The sequence below is a fragment of the Neophocaena asiaeorientalis genome, unplaced genomic scaffold (genome assembly GCF_003031525.2).
Source record: "Neophocaena asiaeorientalis asiaeorientalis breed wild unplaced genomic scaffold, Neophocaena_asiaeorientalis_V1.1 scaffold340, whole genome shotgun sequence".
NCBI lineage: Eukaryota > Metazoa > Chordata > Mammalia > Artiodactyla > Phocoenidae > Neophocaena > Neophocaena asiaeorientalis.
Genome location: NW_020172733.1, coordinates 278846 through 301453, shown reverse-complemented (window position 1 = coordinate 301453; position 22608 = coordinate 278846). Strand labels below are relative to the sequence as shown.

Below are 22608 nucleotides of genomic sequence, written 5' to 3'. Positions count from 1 at the left end.
GGGATGTACCATCTGGAAATCAGCAGCCACAGGCAATTCATTGGAGGAGAGAAAATCATAAACCCTATCAAGTACACTGATCTTCATATTAAAAAATTAAGTATGTCCATAGTTAATACCATTGATAGAGTTGCACTTAATATGCTTATTTCAGTAAATGCAGAAAAAAATCCTGTTAACTCTTTGCAAGTACCACTATCATTTCGACACGAGGAAATCCCCTTGCTGTAATAGGCTGACATGGAATTTAGACCAATGTAGGATAGAAAAGTAAATCAGTAAGCAGCAATAGAACTGACAAGCAGGCAATCTTTTTTGCTACTTCTGTTCTGTTTCATCAATATGTCTTACCGTCCAGATGAAAAATAAATAGTTCACACATAATCAATAATGCCTGCCAGAATTAGATTCAGGGAAGCTTCCTTTTCTTTATATCTAAACTTCCCCCAAAGTATATTTTCTGTTAAGATAAATGCTTACGTTTTGATAATGATTAGCAGTTTACACTAGGGTTCAAATCAGAAAAAAAAATTAAATGACTATTTTTTTAATAAATCGGTTGTTCTAAAGTCTTATTTTTTGAACAGTACTCAAGAGTGAACCATTCTTCTTAAGAAAATTTTTATGAGAATTTGAAAATAGAATACATTATGCCCATTGGGTTTTATCCCGAGATCCTGACAACTGGTTGTACTATAGAAAATTGAATAAAGCTCCAGGAGAATATTTCAGTTAGCAACTCCTATAGTGGAATGTTACATACACAGATGAATACAAAGTTTAGATGGATTACAGACTTATATGTGAAAAATAAAACATTATCACAAAGTTTTAAAATTCACAAACATGCTTTAAAAAATGTTTATTGCTTCATTTAAATACAATGTTCATTTACCTATTTCTCCATAACTGTCTTTGGCATATGAATACAAAGTAACAATGAGAAATATCACAGGAACAAATAGCTCCATCATTTCTGACTTTTTTTTGAACTACACAACAAATTAAAATATAGGTCCTCTGAAAAATGGAGAATCTTTCAGGGTTAAGAATTTATTAATTACCCTTAATATAAAGAAATTTAGTCTTCATATAATAAAATTCTCAGTTTTGAGATTATTAAATGGGCTAGTTATCCTATCATAGGGAATTGTTTGAAATTATAAATATTGGCCAGGGTCAACAGATTTACCAAAAATGTATTTTTTTAAAGCAGAAATGACACTTAAATGGTTACCTAGGTACTCAGCCCTGATACTCCTACCATGGGAATTTATTTAAACAATTTAAGTATAATTTAGAAGATTAGGTTAACAGGTACCATTATAGCTAAAGCTCCTTTCTTCTTCAGCAAACTGGTATGTTACATTCTTGTCCCAATGGTCTTAGTGGGAGTTGTAGAATTCTATAATTCTGAAAATAGTTTCTACCTGAAAGATGTAGAATTTGCAGGGTCACAAATTTAGGAAGAAGAAGAGTAGAAATATTTGGAGTGGAGAAAATTAGGAACAAGTAGCCAGTGGTCTGGCTTAGCACTTAGAATCAAAATTAAAACATAAAAATATCACTTGAAGGACTGAACATTTTATTTACACCAATTATAAAACTTCAGGGCTCCATATTCAAAGGCAGAATTGTAATTAGGAAAAGAGAGTGGCTATGTCTTTCTTGGAGAGGAGGATTTTGACAATATGTTGGTTTCTTATCAGCACATTTCATGGCATTTTCTTTTAGATAAAGTGAAGTTGTATGAGATGCTCTGCTTGCATCAGGAACAAAAAGAACTCACATCCCAACAAAGGGCTTTATTAGTGCAAATTCACTGACTATTTACAAGCATATATGATAACTTCATTTAAAAGCAATCTAAGAAGGAATGTATTACATGTAAAACTGTTCTAACATTTTTATTCTGTTTTATAGAATATCTAGAAAGTAGTCCAGCAATAGACCTGTCAATCACAGAATGTAAAATAAAGTTTACCTTCATTATGAGTAACAAAACAAAAAATTATCCACTTTGTAAATTTCACTACGAGTACTGCAATTAAGTACTTTTTCGATTTCCTTTCATTACTTAATCCACAAGATTAATTAGGATATATAAGAAGCATTAAGTTTATACATTTTTACAAAATAAAACCTATAAACATTCCTTCATATACACAGTAGCAAATCCGCGGCATGTGGGATCCTCCCGGACCGGGTCATGAACCCACGTCCCCTGCATCAGCAGGCAGACTCTCAACCACTGCGCCACCAGGGAAGCTCTGAAATACCCTTTTTATATGTGAACATTTTTAAAAGAATATTTACAAGATAATAATTTTCCCATCCAAAGACAAAGATTTCCAAGATCTCTCTTATTCAACAGATATTCTTCTCATTTTTTCAGCTAATTCTTTTCTCACTCCAATATGTTTTTCTAAATTTTTCACTTCATGTGGAAGATTGATGTCCCAAACAGACAAGCAGGACTGTATCTCTAGAAAATTAAAAAACAAATCATGTTTCAAAGATCTTCCATGAGACATTTTTATTTTACTTTTTGTTAATTTATATTTAGTTGCCTTGGACAAATGTGTGTGTGTGTGTGTGTGTGTGTGTGTATGTAAATAATGTACTAAATTATTGCCATTTATAAGAAATTACATTTGGAAAATGTTTAAAATACATTCTATAATGTATTTTGTTCTATAACTACTAAACTTTAATAAGTGTGGACCTTTAATAACCTATAACACTTCATTTTCTGAAAGAAATAAAGATTTTTCAAACACTGTTCAAAATCAGACATAATATGGATATAGGTAATATGTAAGGAAAAATATCCACATTTAGTTTAGGTTTGAGCTAGTTCTCATTTTATAGTGGTTGATATCTCTATTTCACCTGAAAAATAAATACTTAACACTGCTAAATAACTAAAACTTAATTTTAAAGATTTATATCTAAATTATTTGCACTATAAAGAAGCTACCAATTAAAAATGCCTAAAGTTTTATAGCATATGTAATATTTACTGTAAATGTATAAACACATAATATGTTATAATCATTCACATCATTGCACCCTGCTTGGAATATAGCATATCCTATTAAACATTACCTTTTTGATGTTGCATACCTTCAATACTCTTCCGGTTATACCCCAAAACGAGCATGACATTTTTAAGGCTTCCTTTATCAAAAAATAAAAGTTTTCTGTTAAAACAATATAATAAGTTGGACTTCAAAGCGTACAACTGTTCATATTTAAGACACAAAAACCTTGGAACTTACAATTCCATTATTTATGAGATCCCTCAACTATACTAAATAAAAAAACTCTCCAAGATGACCAGAAATTTTTTAAAGTTAGAAAATTTGTGATCTACTCCTTATTATCATTCTTATTAATTGTGTGAATCTGAGAAAATAGCTTAACCTTTCTGCAAAATGGGTTCAATATTTATACAGTACCCCTCCAGCCAAAGTTATATGTCGAAGAGATAGTGTGTGCGAAAGTGCTTTGGATACTATAAGGCACTGGTCAAATGTGAAGCATCTGGATAGAGAGTTGCATGAACAGATAATATACTGATACCCTGTCACATAACCATACTTTATTCTCAAGTCATTCAATAATTTATTCAACAAATATTTATCAAAAGCCTCTATGTACTAGGCCCTAGGCTAGGCCATGGGAATAAAAGGGAACAAACACAAGCAGAGCCAACCCACATGGAGTTTACGGTCTAGTGAGGAGATTAGTTACTACTCAGTAACTAAGTTATTAACTAGGCAAAAGATGAAACCACACACATAAAACCTTGAGGTAGGGCGAAGCATAGTATTTAAGAGGGACTGAATGTTCTTCTAGACCAGAAAGAGCAGAGAGGAATATGGCAAATGATAAGGGCTAGAGAGCTAGAGTGAAGCCAGATCATGCCATACATTGTACATTAAGTTTAAATTATTTAAAAAATCAATAAAACCCATTGAAATCTCACTATAATGTCAGTAATGAACAACCATTTGGATGCCAAAGTATTGGGCTGGCCAAAAAGTTCGTACGGAAAAACCCAAATGAACTTTTTGGCCAACTCAATACATACAAATTAAATTAAAGGATAAAACAGCCTTAGTGAGTAAGACTAGAGGGACGACGCCCTGCACACCTACTACTTTGCTGGTGTGGACGTGTGTCCTGGTAGTCACCAGTCACTAGGAGCACCTCATTCTAACTCCTGTGCAACTCTGACACCCATTCATGGACAATGGGTGAGGTTGAGGAGAAACATTTATCTCAGCCCTTAATATATTCCTGTAAAAGGAATTTACTATTCTCTTTACCCTGTTAAACATTTTATTTCTCATTTGCTAAAGCTACATTAACTCTAGTTTTGCAGAACTTAACCCCATTTTTGTGATCAACTCTATATATACTAAGTCTATTCCTTAAAGCAAATAATTAGTCAAAAGAAGATAGTTAAGTGTGAGTATCATGTGCTATCATGACTTTTTCATACTTAAGTAGAAAAGGAGTACCAAGAAAAAACATAAAAGCTTGAGTAAAACATGATTTGTAAATTGTGAAGTTCGGCATATATTGCTACAAGAATCTAAATTTATTTATAGAATGAAAAACTAGTAGGAAGCTTAAACTATGATCAAAATAAACATCTGTTTTAATTTCTTTGGTCAAAAACTTAAAAATACTCAACATTATATGTTTTTGTCTTAATTATAAAGAACAAAGAGAAAGTAAGACCCAAATTTAGTGTCAGAATAATCTGCTTCTCTTATGGGACTAAAAACATCTATTCCCTCCGTGTTTTTAAGGGCCCTATTCAAAATACATCCTGCAAAATTTCACTGTGAACTTCTGAGACACTTCACATGACGCTGGAAAGTGAAGAGAAAACTTAAATTTAAAATAAAAACATATTTTTATAGTCTTAGAGAATATGAAAAAAAAGATCTAAAGGAAAGAAACTTGCCTAACTGTGCAGTCATCATGGCCCTAACAGAATCACAAAAGCTGTGAATTATACAGATGATTCGACGAGCTGAAAGATCAAGGAGTAAGATATGGCCCCCCCCAGTCCCTATCCAGAGGGCAGTGTTCTTCTGGAGGCAGAGAGTTTTCACTCTCCCAGAATAAGACATTTGGTGTTTCGCTTCCTTGCTTGCTTTGACCAGCTCCTCCCTAAAAACCGTAAGGAAAGTATGCATTAATACTTTTTTCAGAAATAAAGAGATAAAATAAATGTGTGTCTCTCTCTGTATATACAGACACACACACATATATAACATTTTAAATTATGAATACATGACAGCATACATTACATACTATTAAAATTGTACAGAACTAATTTTGCTAAATATAGTATGTCAAAGAGCCACGTTTCACTACATAAAGCATAAATGATCAAAGATAACAAAACTGTCTCCTAACTTCAAGAAATTCTGAAATAAATAAGATAGATACAATTTTTATTAATAAGCCTATGTAATCCAGCAAAAAAAAAAAAGAACCAATTTGCCCAATACGAAGAAAAAAAAGTTAGTTTCAAAAGGTTTTTATGAAGTCTAAAAGTTATAGAGGAAAATAAAATTATAATCATCTACATGTAAAAGATATGAATACAAACGACTGAATTTTTCGCTGAGCTAATGAGTAATTCATGACAAAAATGAGGTATCCAGAAGTAAAAGAATCGTAATAATTTTAGAATTTCATGAAGTAAGGGACCCTTTACCAGGCAGAACTTCTGAACATAAATTTCCTCACCATCCAGAGAAAAACTAAGAAGGTGTTAGGAAAGTAAACTCTGAAATCTCATTTTATGGATACGGTATATAATCTAAATGTTCTCCAGCAGATAAAAAAATCTATACTATAAAACCAGAACAAAACTATGAAGTAGCTAGCAAAGAAGGCTGGCAATGGTCCTGTGTGCCAGCAGCAGCAAACAAGGGATGTGCTTGATGGGAAGTCTCCGACACACTGTATCAGACTGAGCACTGCGGCCTCAGTCTGGCATCTTGATCTTCCCTCCTTAGTGCACTGGTCAATCCAGTACATTTTTTCACCCATATTTTATATTGTTTTGTGACTTTTTCTTTGTAATACCTTGAGGAAACCATATCTATTATGTGCCTATTTTTTTTTCAAAAATGAAATTTGTTGGATACCAACAGATGGTGCTGAGAAGCATTAACAATTTTGTTTCTGAGGGTTGTTTTTTTTTTTTTTTTAACATTTTTCCATTTAGAAGTAGAAAGGAAGAAAAATAAGCCATACTTCCTCTCTCTGTGAAATATGAAGTGTAAGGACAGCTCTTATAGGCATAAAATAAAGAACCAATGACACTGTACCTACAGTCAACAACATATTGTACACTTAAAAATTTGTTGATTGGGTAGGTCTCATGTAGTATTCTTTTCACAGTAAAATTAAAAAAAAAATAATTTACTTTAAAAAGTGCACACAGTCTATCAGTTCACAGAGTTTTTCAGTCTTCTTGTCCCATACTTCCACAAATGGGCTATTTTTCTTAGCAACATAAAGAGCCGTGTCTACCACCACTGCTATGATGTTGGAATCACTGAAAGATGCATAAGAAAACCTAGGGGGAAAGAAAAGAATGTCATTTCATTTTTCTAGTATTTCAAAATATAATACAACCTTATTATGTTAGCTCTTAATGCATATAAAGGATTAACACTATTTTGAAAAAGAAACAGGCTAGAGTATTTGGCAATTATTTCATATTATCCCCTAACCATTCTGAATAGAATACTTTGTGAACAAAAGTCCAGGACCAGAAAGCTCCACAAATGAATTCTACCAATCATTTAGAGAAGAGTTTTAACATCTATCCTTCTCAAAATATTTCAGAATATTAGAGGAAGGAATGCTCCTGAATTCATTCTATGAGGCCAGCATCACCTCAATACTAAAAACCAGACAAAGAAAACACATAAAAAAGAAAATTACAGGCCAGTATCACTGATAAACATAGATGCAAAAATCCTCAACAAAATATTAGCAAACCAAATCCAACAATACATTAAAATGATCATATACCATTATCAAGTAGGATTTAACCCAGCAATGCAAGGATTTTTCAATATCCACAAATCAATCAGTGTGATACACCACATCAAACTGAAGAATAAAAATCATATGATCATCTCAATAGAGGCAGAAAAGGCTTTTGACAAAATTCAACATCCATTTATGATAAAAACTTGACAGAAAGTAGTCGTAGAGGGAACATATCTCAACATAATACAGGTCATATATGACAAGCACATAGCTAACATCATTCTCAATGGCGAAAACCTGAAAGCGTTCCCTCTAAGATCAGGAACAAGACAAGGATGCCCACTCTGGCTACTTTTATTCAACATAATACTGGAAGTAGACACAGCTATCAGACAAGAAAAAGAAATAAAAGGAATCCAAACTGGAAAGGAAGAAGTAAAACTGTCACTGTTTGCAGATGACATGATACTATACATAGAAAATCCTGAAGTTGCTACCAGAAAACTACTAGAGCTCATCAATGAATTCACTAAAGTTTCAGGATACAGAAATCTGTTGCATTTCTATACACTAACAACAAACAATCAGAAAGAGAAATTAAGGAAACAATCCCATTAACAACTGCATCAAAAAGAATAAAATAACAAGGAATAAACCTACTACAGCAGATAAAAGAGCTGTACTCAGAAAACTGTAAGACTCTGATGAAAGAAATTGAAGATGACGCAAACTGATGGAAAGCTACACCGTGTTCACGGATTGGAAGAATTAATATTGTTAAAACGACCATACTACGCCAGGCAATCTACATATTCAATGCAATCCCTATTAAAATACCAACGGCATTTTTCACAGAACAAGAACAAATAATTTTAAAAATTTGTATGGAAATACAAAAGACCTGAATAGCCAAAACAATCTTGAGAAAGAACATAACTTAAGGAATCACACTCCCTGACTTCAGACTATATTACAAGCTACAGTAATCAAAACAGTATGGTACTGGCACAAAAACAAACACATACATCAATGGAATATAAGAGACCAGAAATAAACCCACCCACTTATATTCAATTAATCTACAACAAAGAAGGCAAGAATGCACAATGGAGAAAAGGCAGTGTCTTCAATAAGTGGTGCTGGAAAAACAGGAAAAACAGCTACATGGAAAAGAATGAAATATAGAAGATTCTCTAACCGCATATACAAAAATAAACTCAAAGTGGATTAAAGACTTAAATGTAAGATTAGGTACCATAAAACTCTTAGAAGAAAACATAGGCTGAGCACTCTTTGGTTTAAATTGTAACAAAATTTTTGGGGGGGATCTGTCTCCTAAAGCAAAGAAAATAACAGCAAAAATAAACAATGGGACCTAAGTAAACTTAAAAGCTTTTGTACAGCAAAGGAAACCATCAACAAAATGAAAAGACAACCTACTGAATGGAAGAAGATATTTGCAAATGATACGATTGATAAGGGGTTAATATCCATAATATATAGACAGCTCCTATAACTCAACATCAGAAAAAACAAAAAACCCAATTAAAAAATGGGCAGAAGACCTGAACAGACGTTTTTCCAAAGAAGACATACAGATGGTCTGCAGGCACATGAAAAGATGCTCAACATCATTAATCATCAGAGAAATACAAATTAAAACCACAGTGAGATATCACCTCACACCTGTCAGAATGGCTCTCATCAAAAAGACCACAAATAATAAATATTGGCAAGAATGTGGAGAAAAGGGAAACCTCATACACTGTTGGTGAGAATGTAAATTGGTGCAGCCACTGTGGGAAACAGTATGGAGGTTTCTCAAAAAACTAAAAATAGAACTACCATATGCCCCAGCAATTCCACTCCTGGGTATTTATCCAAAAAAATGAAAACACTAATTTGAAAAGATACACATACCTTAATATTCATAGTAGCATTATTTACAATAGCCAAGATATGGAAGCAACCTAAGTGTCCATCAACAGATGAATGGATAAAGAAGATGTGGTATATATACATATAAAATAGAATAATACCCAGCTATAAAAAAGAATGAAATTTTGCCATTTGCAACAACATGGATGGACTTAGAGGTTATTATGATAGGTGAAATAAGTAAAAGAAAAACAAATACTGTTTGATATCACTTCTACATAGAATCTAAAAAATAAAACAAACTAGTGAATATAACAAAATAGAAACAGACTCACAGATACAGAGAACAAACTAGTGTTTACCAGTTGGGATAGGGAAGGGGGGGAGGGCCAAGATAATGTTAGGGGATTAAGAGGTACAAACTACTATGTATAAAATAAATAAGCTATAACGATATATAGTGCAACACAGGGAATATAGCCAATAGTTTATAACTATAAATGGAATATAAACTTTAAAAATTGTGAATCACTATGTTGTACCCCTGGAACTTACATAATATTGTAAATCAACTATACCTCAATAAAAAAAGGAAGAACAAAGAAAACTATACAAAATACATGTGTTAAATCCATATCTTTAGTAAAATAATGAGTTGCTGCCTCTCAAATTCCATGTTTAATTTGATACAGAGATAATGAAAATTAAAAAAATTAGACTGATAGATAATACTAAAATTACTATGAGTTTTCATATTTTATCCCAAATGTGATTAGACTGGGTGATTTTTTAATGTTCCTCTGCTTTCTAAGTTCTATAATGAATATTTAAATTTACAATAGAAAAATAAAGTACGCATTTTGAAAGATCTTTGGGATTATCAATAGCATTACTGACTTGATTATAAAGAATAAAAATGAAAAATATGGTAAATGAGTTGCACAGATAAGAATAACTTACAGCTGATTTGTCCTGGTCTCAATCAGTTTCTGAATGGTGAAATCATCAGAAAATGAGAAAACTTTTGTACCACATCCTCCCCACGTAATGTTTTTCTCGGTTGAATTCATGGATTCACTCAAACACATCAGTGGAGTGCTGACATTTCCTATATTGAGTGTCTTCAAAGGAGCAGCTCCTTTACACTTTGCCAAAAAGAGAAAACACATTCAGTAAATTGAGTAGCCACAGAATGAAACAGTGTAAAATTTCAGCTTTCTAAAAACTACTTTCCCATCTTAAATGGTTAGAGGTATTAAAATAAAAATTCAGGATACATTTTTCAAAGGACTTATAAAAACAGGATTTAATTCAAATGGTATTCAATGTGTTATTCTTATAACCAATCTCTTCACTTCTCCATGCAAAAATTGTACAGGAAGTAACCTAGAGATTATACTATAATTACGTCTTTGTCTCTCATTAGATAATAAGCTTTTTTGATAACAAAGAGTATGAATGGGTAGGATGTTGAATGACTAGATAGAACCACAGATGAATGATGGATGGAGAAATTAATTCTTTAATGATAAATGTGAATCTTAATAACAGAAAGTCACATGATTTCTTCAAGGTTAAAGAACAGGTTAATCACCTAGAGAAATGGAAATAAAAACAAAAGGAAACAAATGGGACCTAACGAAACTTAACGGCTTTTGCACAGCAAAGAAAACCATAAACAAGAATGAAAAGACAACCCTTAGAATGGGAGAAAATATTTGGAAATGAAGCAACTGACAAAGGATTAATCTTCAAAATATACAAGCAGCTCATGCAGCTCAATATAAAAAAAACAAACAACCCAATCCAAAAATGGGCAGAAGACCTAAATGGACATTTCTCCAAAGAAGATTGCCAACAAACACATGAAAGGATGCTTAACATTACTAATCATCAGAGAAATGCAAATCAAAACTACAATAAGATATCACCTCACACTGGTCAGAATAGCCATCGTCAAAAAAATCTACAAACAGTAAATGCTGGAGAGGGTGTGGAGAAAAGGGAACCCTTCTGCACTGTTGGTGGGAATGTAAATTGATACAGCCACTATGGAGAACAGTATGGAGGTTCCTTAAAAAACTAAAAATAGAACTACCATATGACCCAGCAATCCCACTACTGGGCATATACCCTGAGAAAACCATAATTCAAAAAGAGTCATGTACCACAATGTTCACTGCAGCACTATTTACAATAGCCAGGACATGGAAGCAACCTAGGTGTCCATCAACAGATGAGTGGATAAAGAAGATGTGGCACATATATATAATGGAATATTACTCAGCCATAAAAAGAAATGAAATTGAGTTATTTTTAGCGAGGTGGATGGATCTAGAGACAGTCATACAGAGTGAAGTAAGTCAGAAAGAAAAAAAAAATACTGTAGGCTAACACATATATATGGAGTCTAAAAAAAAAATGGTTGTGAAGAACCTAGGGGCAGGACAGGAATAAAGATACAGACATAGAGAATGGACTTGATGACACGGGGAGGGAGAAGGGTAAGCTGGGACGAAGTGAGAGAGTGGCACTGACATATATACACTACCAAATGTAAAATAGATAGCTAGTGGGAAGCAGCTGCATAGCACAGGGAGATCAGCTCAGTGCTTTGTGTCCACCTAGAGGGGTGGGATAGGGATGGTGGGAGGGAGGGAGCCACAAGAGGGAGGAGATATGGGGATGTATGTATACATATAGCTGATTCACTTTGTTATACAGCAGAAACTAACACACCACTGTAAAGCAATTATACTCCAATAAATATGTTAAAAAAAAGAAAGAACAGGTTGGTAGCAAGCCAGACTTAAAACTTGTTTCCCCTGTTTTTTCCACAATGTATTTATAAGAAATTATCTAATTCACTTATATAAAAATGGAATTATTTCCATCCCTAACCTTATAAAGCAGATCTCATTTATCAATTCATCCTTGGTTCATTCATATAAAATATACAGTTAATCAGTAAGTACTTATAGAGAATGTACTGTGTTCAACACTTCCTGAAGCAATAGAAAGGTAAAAAGCAGAATATATGATCCAGAATCTCAAGGAGTTTATAATCAGTTAGAAGGAAGGTGGTGATGAGTAAACATAAGACAAAGAACTTAAATTTTGATGCAGAATGCATTCAACATTTACCTTAACTGTTTTATCTTCAAAAATTGCTAGGTTGCCATCAGCAGTTCCCACTAAAAGGAAATTTTTTTGCTTGCTAAAAGAAAAAATGTCAAAATTGTTACAAAAATAATGCTTATATTGACCAAGATGGTCTTAACATCCCACCTACCTTAACTAAACTTTAGATAGGTTTCTTCCTGATTATTGGCCTCTACCTCCTTTTCCTTAGAGCATTTACTTGAGAATACTTACATTGCAACTTCTTTCTCTGCCCATTTAAGATGTAGAGCTTCTTCAAGTTTTACAACTCAAGAATGTCTTTTCTCAAGGATCTGGGTGCCCTCTCTGAAATGTCATCAGGAAGGATGGCACCCCTTCTCCCATTCTTTGTGGGAGGGTAGGAGCCTACTTCAATAAGCAACAATCAGCAAACAGATAACCTAATCACACTGACCCTCCCCCTCCCCCAATGTCCTCCAGTACTTTTCCACTAGCTCACTATAGGGTTTAAAAAATCTCCCACCTTTTATTTCAGCAGAGCTGAGTCCAATCCCTCTCCCCTATTGCAATAATCTTAAATATAAATTCTTCCTTGCCTATTTGACTTCATCTGATGAAATTTTTATTTGACAGTATCCAAATAATTTCAACTCCAAAATTGCCAGTGGAGTTTATATTTTAGCCACCAAAAACTTGGACTTCACATTTTTCTAATACTTTTTTTCCAGTACTGACTTAAACCAGAGAAGTATATGGTGCATAATCTAAATGGCTCCTGGAAATCATACTGCCCCAAATATTACAGCAACTAACCTGTTACACCTGAAATTCTGCCATTTTGATAAATTCCTGAGATAAAATCCTTTCGACTGATAATGGTTAAGCCATTTCACTATTGACAACTTCTGAATTCATCTACTGAAGTTTTTTTCCAATTTGGTAGTTAGTTAAGTGATATGCTTTAGACTGGCATTAACAGTTTATTGATATACATGTATTCAAAGTAAGAATGAATGAGAACTCATTTTTGAAGAGGCCCTACAAAAATGAACTGATGTGCTGAGTGGTGAAGAGTTAGAGCCATAGTTGAGATAAAACCAGGAGCAAGGCTGGAAGCCTGAAGAAATGACTGACCTATTTTTTAACTGTCTCAGCTTGATCTGTATACAGAAAAATGCAAATATCTTCGTGGCCTCCTATAGTTCCCTTTAATATATGCAACCAATGGAAAAATGTTAAAAATGAGCAACCTTTCTTGATACTGTAACAATTTTGCACACAATTAAGTCATCTAAAAGATATGTAATTTTCCCCCAATGGTCAAAATCACTACCTTACCTTTGCTTGGAAAAGGAATTGCAATACAAGCAAGTAACAGAATCAGTCATCTTTTCAAGAGTGTGCCTCTTTCTCTCATCTTCAGTATTGATGACGAGGAGCATGCCAGACTGTGTTCCAGATACAATCCAGCTTTCCTTTTCAACAGGAAGATGCACCAAGGCTAGGCACAATATTCTACTATCAGTAACTTCCTGTTAAGAAAAGAAAACACGCTTTAAAGGACTTGGTTCTAACTTAAGCGACTAGAACTTACAAAGAATGAAAATATTATGTAATCCACATACTTAACTCTTTTTACTTTCTTGGTTTTCATTTTTAAAACAATGCCAATTTTATTTAACTTTCAACAATAAATGAGTTAACTGGCAAAAAAAAAACCCTGCCTAGAATGCACCTGAAACTAAAATTTTAAAATTGAAAATTATTTCTCAGTGTCATTTCCCACTCCATCAAAGTAATATAAGAGGATTGTTCAACCTTAAGAATAATGTTTAGGTACAACATTTCTTTCAAGGCAACAATCAAAATATAAGGTTTTTTTAAGTCTAGAAATTTACCTTATATTTCCCAATATAATTTATTGATCCATCTTGCAGAAGCCATGCACAGATCTCCTCTATCACCCACCCCCGGCTGCTCTGAGTGTTGGCTACTAAGAGCTCAGAGCTGCACCCTTCACTACCTTCAGCCCATGGGAGCTGGCTTGTTAAGAAATGGTTGGGAGGTTATGCCACCCCTACCCTTGGACAAATTGCAGCTGATGACTGACTGATAAGTGGGAATGAAATATTGGACCCCTTGCCTGGTGAAGGGATAAATCTGCGCCGTTATTCACATTCCAGAGTTTCTTGTGGGTAAAGACTGAGGCTAGACTTCCTCAGACACTACATTTTTGCTAAGCTTCTTCCCCTGATCTATGTGGCTTCCCATACCTCCTTAAAAGTTTCTCTCTCCTTGAATCACTCATATAAGATTCTCTGTTTCAGGCTGTGTTTCTAGCATTCCTGACCTAAGACACACATATACTGTGATTTTAAAATAAAACACACACTACTTCATTTCATGTGAATACACTTGTTTTAACAGGAAGCTAATTTAATAACACTCCTATATTACCTCTTATTTTATTTCCTCGCAAGTAACTTTTTTGTTTTTGTTTTTTTTTTTAAAGAACCAGTCACTGCAGTCCACTTGAAAGTCATGGACACCCTCGGAAATCTCACGGGCCTGGTACTTGGCTGGGCCCCTGACAAAAGGTTCTGCCCAGCGGTTGAACCCAGATAGCTGTGTCCAAAACCAAATGCCGGTTCTTCAAGCCCTCCCCCGGCCCCAGCTGGATGCTTCACACCTGCACACTGAGTACCCTAAATAATTTTCAATTGGTTCATGCTTTAAAATAATTTGCAAAGTGAGTTTTCTGGAGTTTCACTAATTTAAATGGTATTTGGACTTACCGCAGAAGTGTATCTTTCTGTATTTAAGTCAAGAAAGGAGAGCTGTCCTTTGTCAGTGTGCCCACAGCCCAGCCAAATGCTTGCATTCTTGCTGTTATGATTCATAGCAACCATGCATTCAACAGTAAAGTTTTTAGGTATTGATATACGCCTCATCAGACAGATTAACTCAGCTGAATTCAAAATGTCAAAGACCTGAGAAAGTTTAAAAATTAACAAAATAACACACATCAGGTTAACATATGCTCTCTTGAAAGATCGTATCATTATGCATAATGTAGTATTAAATGTTACAGCACTAAACCTAAATCTGTTATTTAAACTGTGACACATTCAGAGCAACAAGATTAACAATCAAACTATAGATATTAAGATAATACTTATTTTTAAACTATGCATGATATACGCACTTTTGTACATATGGTATGTTTTGTAACTTGAAAAGAAAATCTCAAAAGTGCCAAATGAACAGAAATTTAGCAGAGTCAGGAACTATTCTTCATTCAGTTTCATACCGCAGAGACGCATCATGTTGAAGGGCCCACGATAGAATACACCTTCTACCAGTTGAAGGGAAAAGACATTTTGATTTTGGTAACAAAACTCACAAATCACCTCTAGATTCTGTTTTTATATTTTTCCTTCAAGCACTAATGAACTAAAGAGACGGCAGAGAGCCAGTGTAAGGAAACAGAACCAGGGGTCAGGAAAATGGAATTAGAGCCCCGTGTCACAGCCACTTACCTGCCACTCACGAGGCTCCAAGACAGCTCCATTTCTCCCAGTGACTCATCTGATAAAGGTGATGAGTTTACCCACCTTGCCTAGTACACACTGTATTTTAAAGACTAAATGGGTATGTGAAAGTTTCTGAAAACTGTCATGTGCTAAAAAAAAAACCTCAAGATTGTTATGTAATCTGTAAAATACAGGTGAAGTATAACTGAAAATTAAAAGAAGAAAAAGTAAAATAATAATTAAGCTCTGGAAAATTTTGCTTTAATAATTTTTTTTTAAAGTCTGTGTAATTAACACTGGTAGCAACCAAAATTAAAAACCCAGTAAGGCAACTAGTCAAGATGATTATATGATGTTTGATAAAGGCAGTGTATACATGTCCTCAGCTATTTCTGAGTAGGAAATTTAAAATTGAACAAAATTTTTTCAATGAATTATTATACAAAATTGAGAGTCCACAACATAAAAACAGCTCTTATTTTGATCTATTAAAATCTGTTTCATTTAAAACATAGTAAGAGTTCTGTTTCCAAAAATATGGTGGAAGAGGTTATTTGGACAAAACTTCCAGCTGAATACAACTTAAAATGCTGAAGAAATTATTTTTTAATCTCTTAAAAACATTAAAGATCTAACAACACCATACAGAATTTTCAGGCCAAAATATTAATGAAAGACAGAATCCAGAGAGGTCAGATGAACCCTGAAGCCCAATTTTCCCTTTAGGCATTTGTCTATTGAAGCAAAATTGATGTGCGGTTTTTAGTGCCTTGTGAGGCCAGTGGGAAAGAGTTAAACCTATGGCCTGTCCAAAGTGGAGAATGTAGTTAATGGTCTTGTTCCCATAAAACTGGGATCCCAAAAGGACTGCATATTTAGAATAAATGAGAACCAGATATAAAGCCACTCCACACTCCCACTCTCACTGGTTTATAAGAAAAGTTGCATTAGGACTTTACAGACACAGGGGGAGAGAGCAAAAGAACCCTGAGAAACTGTTTATTAATTAATAAGCTTGCTCTCAAGATTTGTAGACCAGATTCTCATCACCTGGGTGATTCAAAAACATCTCAAGCCAGGAATTGAGTGTAAAGCAATTTATAGCAAGATAATCCAGAAAAAGATGTGCAAGACCTATATGCAAAATTATAAAACTTTATTGAAAGACACTTAAGAAGACCTAAATAGGGCTTCCCTGGTGGCGCAGTGGTTGAGAGTCCGCCTGCCGATGTAGGGGACACGGGTTCGTGCCCCGGTCCGGGAAGATCCCACATGCCGCGGAGCGGCTGGGCCCGTGAGCCATGGCTGCTGAGCCTGCGCGTCCGGAGCCTGTGCTCCGCAGCGGGAGAGGCCACAACAGTGAGAGGCCCGCGTACCGCAAAAAAAAAAAAAAAAAAAAAAAAAGACCTAAATACAGAGATAACCCATATTCAAGAATAGAGAGACAATATATCATAAGGATATTGTCTACAGATTCAATGCAAGTCTAATCCAAAGCACAATAGAATTTTTCATAAAAGTTGACAAAGTGATTTAAAATTTTATATGGAAAAACTAGACTGAAGAACAGCTAAAGCATTCCTAAAAGATAAAAATAAGGGGGGAAAGAGACTATTATAAAGCTTCAGGAATTAAGACAGGATTGTACCGGAGGAAGAACAGGTAAATTGACCAATGGAAGAGAATGTGTGTGTGTTTATCTTTGAGTGTATATTACAGAATGGAAATGGAAAATAAAAAGATCAGTAGAAGACAAAGGAAGAAACAATTTCATAGATGAAGCTGGAAAAATTGGTTACCCATATGGAAAAAAGGAAATTGGATCTAGATAAAAATGTCATTCAGAACTTAACTATTAAGAACAAAACTTTTAAACATTTTGAAGAAACCATAGGTAAATATTTTTGTGACTCTGAGAGAGATAAGGACCTTTTAAAACAGGACCCTAAAATTAATAACGATAAAAAGAAGTATTGTTAAATTTATCTCTATTAAAATTAAGAAAATCTGTTAATCAAAAGGCACTCTTTAGGAAATAAAAATGCAAACCATGAATTGGGAAAAGAAATGTGCAACATATATAACCAACAAAGTTTTAGTATACAATGTATAAAGAAGCGCTTTTTAAATTTTATTTTTACAAAAACAACTCAATAGAAAAATGGCTAAATAATGAACAGGCATTTTCCAGAAGAGGAAACATATATGTGACCAATGAATATATAAAGAGATGCTCATCTTTATTAGTAATTAGGAAAATGTAAATCAATACACAAGACTGAATCTATTTGGAAAAAATTAAGAAGTCAGATACTCCAACGTTTAGGGAGAATATATTAAAAAAACAGCTACCCTAATATACAGATGATGGAACTGTTAAGCTGGTACAACTTCTTCAAGAAATGATTTAGATATTCCCATATCCCATGATTCTGCAATTCAACTCCTGGTTAGATACCACAAAGCAATTCTGATACAATTTGCACTAGGCGACATGTACGACCACACTCATAACAGCACTATTTATAATAGCAAAAAACTAGAAACAATACCAATACCCACTGATATGATCACGGGTAAATACATTGTTGTGCATTCAAACAATGGAATGGAATAGTAGGGAAAGTAATCAATAGCTATGCTCAACAACATGAATGAAGCTTACAAAATAATGTTGGGAGAACAACTGAAAAAACTCAGAACAGCACGTGACTATGATTCCATTTTAAATAAATTATAAACTGGGTAGTAAAATCATAAAAAGAAAAATAAACAATGATTATCATGAAAGTCAGGAGACTGGCTACATATAGGGAAAAGAGGGTGATGCAATCAGAAAGAGGCATATATGCATTTCTGGGGTGTTGGCCCTTTATTTTGTGCCTGGGGTAGTGACGGGATAGAGGAGTTTTGCTTTATAACTGTTTTAAACTGTGTGTGTTTATATGTTTGAGTATATATATTTGAATATTACATATATAGTTTTTGATGTTCTGAACAAAATACTGATACATTTTGACTACACAAATACCTGGGCAGAAGTAGGTCTTTCCTGAGGATTTTCTTTCAAACATTTTTTAATTAACTTCTCAACCATAGGCCATGGGGCACAACCATATTCTTTAACTGGATCTAAAACATTACAAAACATATCACGCTTAAACACTGGACAAATCAGAACAATTATTTTATTTCTTCTCAATGTGTATGAGAGGTCCAGACATTGCAAAGGAACCACTGATCTCTATAATCCCATATATATCATGAATCTACTTATCACTCTTAAAGCTAATTTTGTTAACTGTCTCCACTAGAGACATCAAGAATGAGTTCTTAATTTTTACAGTATAAAAAGAGACACAAATACTAATTGAATAAAAATAGATTTTCCTTTCATACCTTCATTTCAAATAGACTTTGAAAACACTTTTGTTCATATAATAGACTTCTTTGCAAATACTTTTTATTTTAATATTCAATGTAGACAGGCATTTAATCCATTTAATCCAATGTTACCCCCACAGTCACTTTGTGCACATTTGTTTTTTTTATAAGAGGTATGCCATTTTTCTGATTGGTATAGAATACAGACCTGAAAACTTTCACTGGAAAGCTAACTGATAAAATGAGGGAGACGACCTAGATTGTGCACAAAGTTTAGTCGAGTAATAATAGATTTCCTTCTGCTGGGAATCTTTAAAGGTCCCCCAGAAGGAGATAGTTAAAGCTGTATTCCCTGCAGATATAACATAGTATACACTCAAAACTTTTCTTAAATGAAAAGAAAAGCAGAAAATATGAGAAACAACTAAATATATTTAAAAGAATACTTTAGAATGAGAACTGAAGCGTTAAGGAATGAATGACAAAGCCCTAGAATTTCTTTAAAGCATGAGGCAACCATTCAAAATGAGATTTGATCTCATTAAATACTCATTTACTAATTCTTACTAATATTTACTACTAAAAATTATTATTGTAAATAATTCAAGCTTCCATTCCTGCATAGAAATTACTTCACTCCAAGAAAATGAAAATACCCCAAGCTAATGGACACTTAGTAACTCCTTACAAGAAGAAAAGTCACTAAACCTGGAGTTCTAATAGTATTTCCTTCTCTGAGTATTCTTCTAAATATAATACCAAATATATCAATATTTGGAATATTAAAAAGAAGCCCTATAACTTCTATCTTTCTCATATGATTTTATTAATATGTCACAGAATTTAAGAATATTCATGCACTAAAAAAGTATTCAGCTGTGAAATGAATTACTATACAACTACAATTAAATAACTTGGAAATGAAGCTGCTACTATTAAAAAATAATAATAATCTTTATTGTAGATAAAATAAAACTTACCAGGTAATTTTCCTTGTATTGCCAATTCATCAAACTCATTTGGGAACTTCAAACCCTCTGCTATTCTACCTCCAGTTGTCAAAATATCATAGAGTAGCAAACCAAATGAATAAACATCAGCCTGTTGGTTATAAATAACATTTCCTCTGGCAACTTCAGGTGCACGAAACCCTGAAAGTAAACAGACATATTAATAAATATGCCCAACCCCAGAACTTATACACCCAGGGAGGTATATACTTAGGCATATGTGCTGATGAAGAGACAGGAAGATGAGTTCTAAACAGGCCACATCATCTCTATAAGAAGACATCTTAATCAAGTCAATTAACAGCCCTATCCCAGGACATTTCACCCCAAGGTCCATCTTCAAGAATAACAAGGATAAACATTCAATAATAAATTATTAAGTGATATTTCATAATTAAATAAATAAAGCCTAAGAGGGGGGGGAAGTCTACATCATTCTTAATAATAACTATTCCCAGAGCAGTGTTTCAAACAGGAGGAGACAGGAGGGAGATTTCTAGACTTCACTCCAAGTCACTTTAACCTGGCTGCAATGCTAATGGCCTTATCATTCCAAGAATTGTGACTCTGCTCCTTGAACCCAACTGAACACTAAAAAGAAAACCTCGAATAAAACGAATAAAAGCCCTCTCTCTCAGGTGTAAGTTCATGCCTGAAATTCTCTGAAATAAAAATAAAACCTTTCATTTTGCAATAGAGATAAATCATTTTTAATCACTTCAGGGAAAAAAAAGTAATTTCAACATTACCTGTAATAGTCAACAATCTAAGGAAAACCAACTATGTTCTGTATATAAATATTTGAAAAATAAACACATTAAATTATCACTTTTTGACTATTAACTTCATGAAGATTAAAAACAATAACAAACCCAGAATGGGAAATAGGTGCTCTAATTCAAGTTTTGAGGGAATTTTAATTGATAAACCTTTCTAGAAGGTAATTAGTATTTCAAAATTCAAAATATGCCTACCCAGCAATATGATTTTTAGAAATTTAATGTTTAAAAATTAGTTTCATAAATGGGAAATTTTTAATTTACAAGTCTATTAATTAAAGCCTTTCAATATATCAAAAAGTTCAAAAAAAATAAATATATATCAAGATGTGGTTAAGTAAATTACTGAAATATTATGTAACTCTTAAAACTGATATATGACACAGAAAGATGTCCCTGAAATATTAAGTAGAAAAAGAAAACAAAGACGCAGAATTTACAATACAGTATGTATATAAAACACGCAAGCACATTAAATCTAGATATATCTCTTTGTTGCTGGAGTGTTATTTCCACTAATTTATTAGAAACACATCTTTTGACCTGCTCAATAGCATTTGCTGCTTTCAATTCACAACCTTATGTTTTGCAAATCAAATCTTAATTTAAAACATCATGGAGTATTTCAACCAAAATGGGGAGGGGAGGGGGACTGAGGGCATCAAGACCTAAGCTACCAACATAACATTTAACTATCAATCTAAACCATAAGATCCTCCAAGCTACTCTACATGTATCCTTATCACTGAGGACTTCCCTGGAAAAGCAACTGCAATTTCTTCAAAAATTTTTGCCTTATTTTTCAGTATACTGGTCACCATAGTAGTAACAGGAAGAATAACATTTCAAGCTACTCAATGTATTCACCACTGAATTTAATTTGGGATGAAAATGAACACTTTTAATGTTACTTGTCACTGGAAGGCTAGAAATAGAAACATTTCCTGCCTGTTTACAAAAGGACAGTGTTGTCACCTGATCTAATACTGTGAATGATCTATGGTGGTTATGGACCATGCTACTGTACTACACGGATACCCTCTTTAGCACTGATGCCCCTCAAAGACTACAAATGTTAAGTACTAACTAAAATCCTAAACGTACGTTGTTGTATTAGGCTGTTCAAATAAGTCATTTATTTAAACATGTATCACTTCTACTTCTAGGTAAGATAGAATAACAGGGACTAGACTTACCATTCTGCATAAAACAATGAAATAACTAGACAACATGTATGAAACTCTGGACACCAGGAACACAAGACAGTGATCTCTGAGAGAGAGCAAACAAACAAGATGAGTTTTCTGAGTGCCCTTCAGAGGACAGGGAAAGGGAAGGCAAACAGAGCCTTCTGTGTTAAGAAGGGGACCCCCTGTGTTAAGAAGACAGAGCAGAGGCTTCCCTGGTGGCGCAGTGGTTGAGAGTCCGCCTGCCGATGCAGGGGACACGGGTTCGTGCCCCGGTCCGGGAAGATCCCACATGCCGCAGAGCGGCTGGGCCCGTGAGCCATGGTCGCTGGGCCTGCGCGTCCAGAGCCTGTGCTCCGCAACGGGAGAGGCCACAACAGTGAGAGGCCCGCGTACCACAAAAAAAAAAGAAGACAGAGTAGAGAGTCCAGGAAAGAAAAGACAGCTAAGGAATGTGCCAGGCATTGTGCTAAACACTTTACATGAATTTTTCATCTGATTTTCACAACAATCCCCTACAACAGATACTATTATTAGGTACTACTGTTTAACCAAGGAAAGGAGTTAGGTAATTTCTCCAGCCCTGGCTAGTAAGTGGTAGAGCAAGGATTCAAATTAAGACACTCTGACTTCATAGCCCAAGTTTAACAGAATCTAGACAGCCAATAATCATTAGGTC

At 34.0% G+C, this 22608-nt stretch overlaps 1 protein-coding gene across 4 annotated transcripts in view; it reads right to left on the bottom strand.

Moving 5' to 3' along the window:
* Nucleotides 1-2192: 2192 nt before the first annotated feature.
* The window catches only part of LRRK2 (leucine rich repeat kinase 2), a 147070-nt gene continuing 126654 nt past the window's right edge, over nt 2193-22608 (bottom strand). For 3 of the 4 annotated variants that reach the window (XM_024740433.1, XM_024740435.1, XM_024740436.1), the window contains 10 exons: nt 19934-20104; nt 18601-18701; nt 14832-15026; nt 13375-13568; nt 12058-12130; nt 9874-10058; nt 6461-6613; nt 4982-5190; nt 3109-3180; nt 2337-2485 (listed from right to left, as the gene is read on the bottom strand). In XM_024740433.1, coding sequence (XP_024596201.1) covers nt 2364-2485; nt 3109-3180; nt 4982-5190; nt 6461-6613; nt 9874-10058; nt 12058-12130; nt 13375-13568; nt 14832-15026; nt 18601-18701; nt 19934-20104 — 1475 coding nt within the window. In that variant the 3' untranslated portion in view covers nt 2337-2363. Of the gene's footprint in view, nt 2486-3108; nt 3181-4981; nt 5191-6460; nt 6614-9873; nt 10059-12057; nt 12131-13374; nt 13569-14831; nt 15027-18600; nt 18702-19933; nt 20105-22608 lie in introns of all 4 variants that reach the window. The other variant, XM_024740434.1, reaches the window with a different exon arrangement.